The sequence below is a fragment of the Tetrahymena thermophila genome (genome assembly GCF_000189635.1).
Source record: "Tetrahymena thermophila SB210 genomic scaffold scf_8254574, whole genome shotgun sequence".
Lineage (NCBI taxonomy): Eukaryota > Ciliophora > Oligohymenophorea > Hymenostomatida > Tetrahymenidae > Tetrahymena > Tetrahymena thermophila.
This window is the reverse complement of record NW_002476345.1, coordinates 1-5110: the sequence shown is the minus strand read 5'-3', so window position 1 is coordinate 5110 and position 5110 is coordinate 1. Positions and strand designations below refer to the sequence as shown.

The following is a 5110-nucleotide window of genomic DNA, read 5'->3' as shown; positions in this document are numbered from 1 at the left end:
AAAAGAAGTTTAATTCCAATAAATAAATAAAATTGAAAAAAATGAAATAAAAAGTTTGCATTTATTTTTATTAAATTTAAATTTAAAAATAAATACCAAAAAAGATAAATTTATTTTAATACTAAAAAATTTAAATCTATTTTTCGCATTTTTATCATAAGGTAAAATATTTTTAAAAATTGGCAAATAAATTATTAAGAATAAAATAATATTTGATTTGCAAAAAATTAACTTTTAGAAGAAAATTTAAATGTTTTTAGCAAATAAGTAAGTAAGTAATTTCATTTCTTTTAATATTATTAATTATTTTATAGCAATATAAAAAATAAAATTTATATTTAAGTTTAAAACAAATAAATAAATATATTGATATTATTCTATTTTATCCACATTTTCAATCATAAAAAATAATATATAAATTAAATTTTTAAAATATATGTTTTAGGCTTAAAGTTTTAGCAGATTAATTGAGTATTTTTATTAAAAATAAGGTAAATTCATTAATTATTATTATTATTTTACCATGAATCTCTGATATAGTTTTATTGCTAAATAAAAGAACTATCATTTTAAATACTTTTATAAATTTAAGTTTCTTTAAATGTTTTAAAGAAATTATTATTAATATTAAACGCAGCATCAGGATTATATGAGATTGACCTATTTTTGACTTAAGTAAAGAATTACTTTGAGTTATTATTAAACTAAGCGCTTTACTTTCTTATAATACTTGGTTCAATTATATTATTTTAAAGTATTTACTAAAATATTTATAAAATTTAAATAGATGTTTCATACTCTTTTGGAGTAAATTCAAACTTGAGAGTATACTAGCTCAGCTACTCTTCACATTATTTTTAATATTTTTTATCTTTATTTATAATTCCAGATAATTTATTTAAGAAACTTTATTCCTTCATATGAGGTTATAAGGTTAAAAATAATTTATTAAGTTAGGCTCTATTCTCTTAAGTGATAAAATCTCTTTATTCTGATATTCTTTTTTTGTTTGAGTCACTAGAAATTATTACTTTAAAGTCAAGATCTACCACATAGAAATCTTATATTTATTGTTGATTAATTTTAATTTAGTTTAAGAATCTATCAATTCCAGAATGAATACCAAATACCATAGGAATAGGAATATCTTTTAAATTTTGTGTAACAAATTACTGAGGTATGCAATAAATGAACTAACTTTAATATTCTAAAGGCTTTAATAAATATTCTAACCCAATCATAAAAGATGTGAGTAGAGTAATATTCTAACTGCAAATAAATAGCTTTTGTTCAGTTAATGCTATTATTAAAATATTAATGAGCAAATCAAATGATAGGTATTTGAACATATTGACATAAATCCATTTAGAAAGGGGATTTGTTATATTGCTTAAGTGAATTTTTCCAATTTAGAACTCACTATCTGGGCAGCATTGTATGAATTAGTCTTAATCTGGTCTTATTGTTTTTAAACTGCAAAAAGCTTTAATTAACTAGGGGTTTTAAAATATATTGTTCCTAACAAAAATGTAGTCTTTTTAATGAAGTAGGTCTTAATTTATAAAATAACATCTTTTATCAGAAACATACTGATGAAACTTATAAAGAATAGCTTCAAACAACATCAACACTGGAAAGATTGTGCAAAACACATATGCAACTTCAAAGAATATGAAAACTCTAATCTTTTTGTAGGACCCATTAGCATAATACTACTAGTTAAATGTATCCTTAATCTGAATATTGTCATATTCATAATAAATAAAATTCTCAATCTTTTATCCAACAAAAAAAAGCTTTTTAGTTGAGTTAAATTTATTAACTAGCCCACTTGTATCATAATTCTTTCGCTCAAAAATTGTATTGTCTCTTTTATTATTGCAGAAAAAAAGACCCTCTCTTCGCAAATGAAAGTTTTACTTCATTTTTAAACCTATTTTGCAATTGTTGTTTATTCGCTTGTTGATTTCATCAGGAATCTTGGTTTCTCCATTACAAATATATACCGAATAAGTTACTCCGTCTGGAAAAATAAATTAATTTCTCTCTACATTTTATTTGCATATTCCACAATCTTCTTTTTCGCAATAGCAATCGTATTAATTAGAATCACTAATGGAGCCTTGTTAAAATCCAAGTTTATAATGAGTTTGAGAATTAACAAGACCCATTTCTTAAAAATAGCTTGTCTCATTGATATGAAGTTTTTATAAAATTTGATTTAATTGCTCTAATTTTGGACCTATAATATCAAATGATTCAAAAAGCTCTGCACACTACATTTTCTACTTCTATCTTTAAATATTGTTTACTAATGAATGAACCTCTTACTTTTTAAAATTAGTGGTAAATTTGCAAAATTTTAATTACTTTTTCAGTCAGATTGATATCAGCTAAGTTAGTATATTAATTTATAATTTTCTCTTATAAGATTTAAATACTAATAAAAGCTATTAAATGTCATTACGTCTTTTTCTGTTTACGCTAATAAAATTATCAGCATCATAAAAATTAATTTATTCTTTTCTAAGGGAATTAAATGAGGATATAAATATTTATGTATATAAATATGTAAAAAACTGTTATATCGTTATCAGCTAATATACTCTACTAAAAAAGTTAAATAAATTAATAAAATAAGTAAGCTTAAAATTATAAAGTTCAAAAATATTTGAAGGAGAAATTAACAAAAAAGTTAAGAAAAGTAAATTTTTTAAATTAACTTTGATTAATAAATATTTTATTAGTTTTATTGAAAAGAGCTACTATTTCGAGTTAGTTATTATTTAAACTTTTCAAAACTCATTTTCTTGAAAAAAATGAAATTTCTTTGAAATAAGTTTAATGAAATGTGTTCAAGTTAGAATGAAAATATGAATAAAATAAATTTTAAAATAAACACTGAAGGGATACCTTTAGATGAATCATTTTAAACTTTGAATAAATGAAATAAATGATTAATTTAAACAAACAAAAAATAGGATAAGATTTTTAAACAGTATAATTCCTAATTTATTGTCATCTCACCTCAAGTTTTAGTGTAAAAAATAGTTGTAATTAACTTTCACAAAAGTTCAATGATTAAATGTAATACAAATCTATTTATCTCCCTCCATACTTTAAAATTTTCATTTTTTTTTTTTTTGTAAAAATTCAACTTTAGATATCTCTTGAAATTATTAATTTTCAACTTAAGAAATCTTTTGAAATAAATCAATACTTTCTTTGTAATATGAAAGAACAATTTTGAAAAACTAATTTTAATGAAAATTAAATAAAATAAAATAAGATATTTAAAATAAATATTTAAATTTGAAAATAAAAAAATAATATGGTATTCTGAATATAAATTTAGTTGCAATATATAATAAACAAGAATATATACTAAATTAAGAAGACTAATAAAAAGCTCAGACTCCTTTATTTTATCTTGAAACAATAATGAAAATAATTTTTAATGCATATTAAATTAATTAAATATTAAAAAGGAAGAATGTAAGAATCGTTTCAATAAAATAGTTGTTAAATAAGCTATACTCTTTGATATTTCCATAGACTTTTTTCATATTAGCTGTATGAATTGAAACAAAATCGCCAGAATCAGCTTATGCCTAATCTTGAGCTTATTGTGTTTCAGCAGACTAGGTAGGTATGTTGTTGTTAGGACAAATGTAAACTTTATACAATAAAAGACCAGAGAGAACAGCAGGAATTATTATAGTAACAAATATTTAGAATGTTACATAAATTAAACTCTAAATGTATGCAGAAGTTTTTACCTTAACAGCCTAATAGTTAATTTCACTACTGTCAGTGCTTAGAGTCTTAAGGTAGTAAAAACTTTTGAACATAAATACTTAAACTTAATACTTAATGGTAAGGAGAAGCAATCCTGTTTAAACAAAAATCAATAAATAACGAATGAGAGGAAGATATTAAGTAAACTCTTTTCCAAAATTGCTTTCGAGAGCATCAATTACTGGAGTAATCCAAAGTACGACTGTAATCAAATTTATTACAAGTGAGATATTGAAGATAGTCATATTTTTTTTGTGATCTTATAAAGTGAGATTTGATTACTTTTGAACTCCTTGTTCAAGATTTTCTTCTCTATCTTCAATAACATTTTCAAAAGGATTATCATTCTTTTTAGAATTTTTTAACTCTGCTTCCTTTTCAGCTTTTTCTTCTTCTTTTTGTAACAACTCTGCTTACTATGAAAGATTCCAAGAGTAGCAATTAGTGAAACGTATGATTGTAGGGCTTATAGAAAAAGTTATTACACCAATTAAGAAGACACAACCTAGTCTAAAAATTAAAATACTGAGTTGAGAGTTTTAAACAGCTCCTGTGGTTTATGTTTCAGGTGATAAAACAAAATCTAAATGTTTGCTTTGGCTCAAGTAGGCTTTGTTAAAATCAACAGGAATTACATCCTTAATTCCGATGAAAACAGCAAGTACAACCAAACAAGTTAAAACAGCAATCCAGAAAGCTGTCTTAACATCTGTACTCTTCCAACCTGCAATTTTAACAGATTTGCAAAGATAAGCTATAGTAAGCAATAATATACTTAATCCCAAAGCAAATCCGAAGTTCAAATCATTTTTTTCAATTTCTAGTTTCTTTAAGATAGTCATTCTCAATATTTCAGAAATAGTAATTTATCCAACTAAGCATATTAAGAGCATAATTACGATATCGAGTTCAACACTGAATTTGTATTTGCTGAAGAAATCATAAGTAGCTTTAATCATCTTAATTGGCATTAAAGGAACTTTCTATTTTTAAAAATGCAAACAAATTAGTCTTTTAATTAAACGAAGTTATAAATAAATTGATGGAAAAAGAAAAATGAACTAAAAAATATTTTACTCCTCCTTTCTTAGAGTTTTTTTCCTATTCTTTTCTTGTATCTTTCACATCCTTCTCATCAGGAGGAAGAAATACAGCGGTTCCTTTGGCTAAAAAGAGCATGTCTGGTTTTATCTATTTAATTCTATTATAAATAAATATAAGAGAACCAAATATAACTAAGTCTAAGTTGAGCACTCCCATTTCTTTAAATCAAGCTTGCTTTTAAAAATTTTAAAGCTTTCTGACCTATTTT

At 23.2% G+C, this 5110-nt stretch overlaps 3 protein-coding genes across 3 annotated transcripts in view; all 3 read right to left on the bottom strand. All coding sequences in view use genetic code 6, as the record gives it.

The window, feature by feature from the left end:
• The window catches only part of TTHERM_01195970 (transmembrane protein, putative), a gene marked incomplete at both ends in the record, with an annotated part of 466 nt that extends 405 nt beyond the window's left edge, over positions 1 to 61 (bottom strand). Inside the window, one exon of the mRNA XM_001020263.3 lies at positions 1 to 61. This exon is cut by the window's left edge and continues 128 nt beyond it. Coding sequence (XP_001020263.3) covers positions 1 to 61 — 61 coding nt within the window.
• A 436-nt stretch (positions 62 to 497) lies between these two features.
• On the bottom strand, positions 498 to 2282 carry TTHERM_01195960 (DENN (AEX-3) domain protein; the record flags this gene model as incomplete). The annotated part of the gene is made up of 1 exon (XM_001020262.1): positions 498 to 2282. One exon carries the CDS (start codon positions 2280 to 2282, stop codon positions 498 to 500), a length of 1785 nt encoding a protein of 594 aa, XP_001020262.1.
• Positions 2283 to 3410: 1128 nt separating this feature from the next.
• TTHERM_01195950 (transmembrane protein, putative) lies at positions 3411 to 5058 on the bottom strand (the record flags this gene model as incomplete). The annotated part of the gene is made up of 2 exons (XM_001020261.3): positions 3411 to 4781; positions 4876 to 5058. 2 exons carry the CDS (start codon positions 5056 to 5058, stop codon positions 3411 to 3413), a joined length of 1554 nt encoding a protein of 517 aa, XP_001020261.1.
• Between the last annotated feature and the right edge of the window lie 52 nt (positions 5059 to 5110).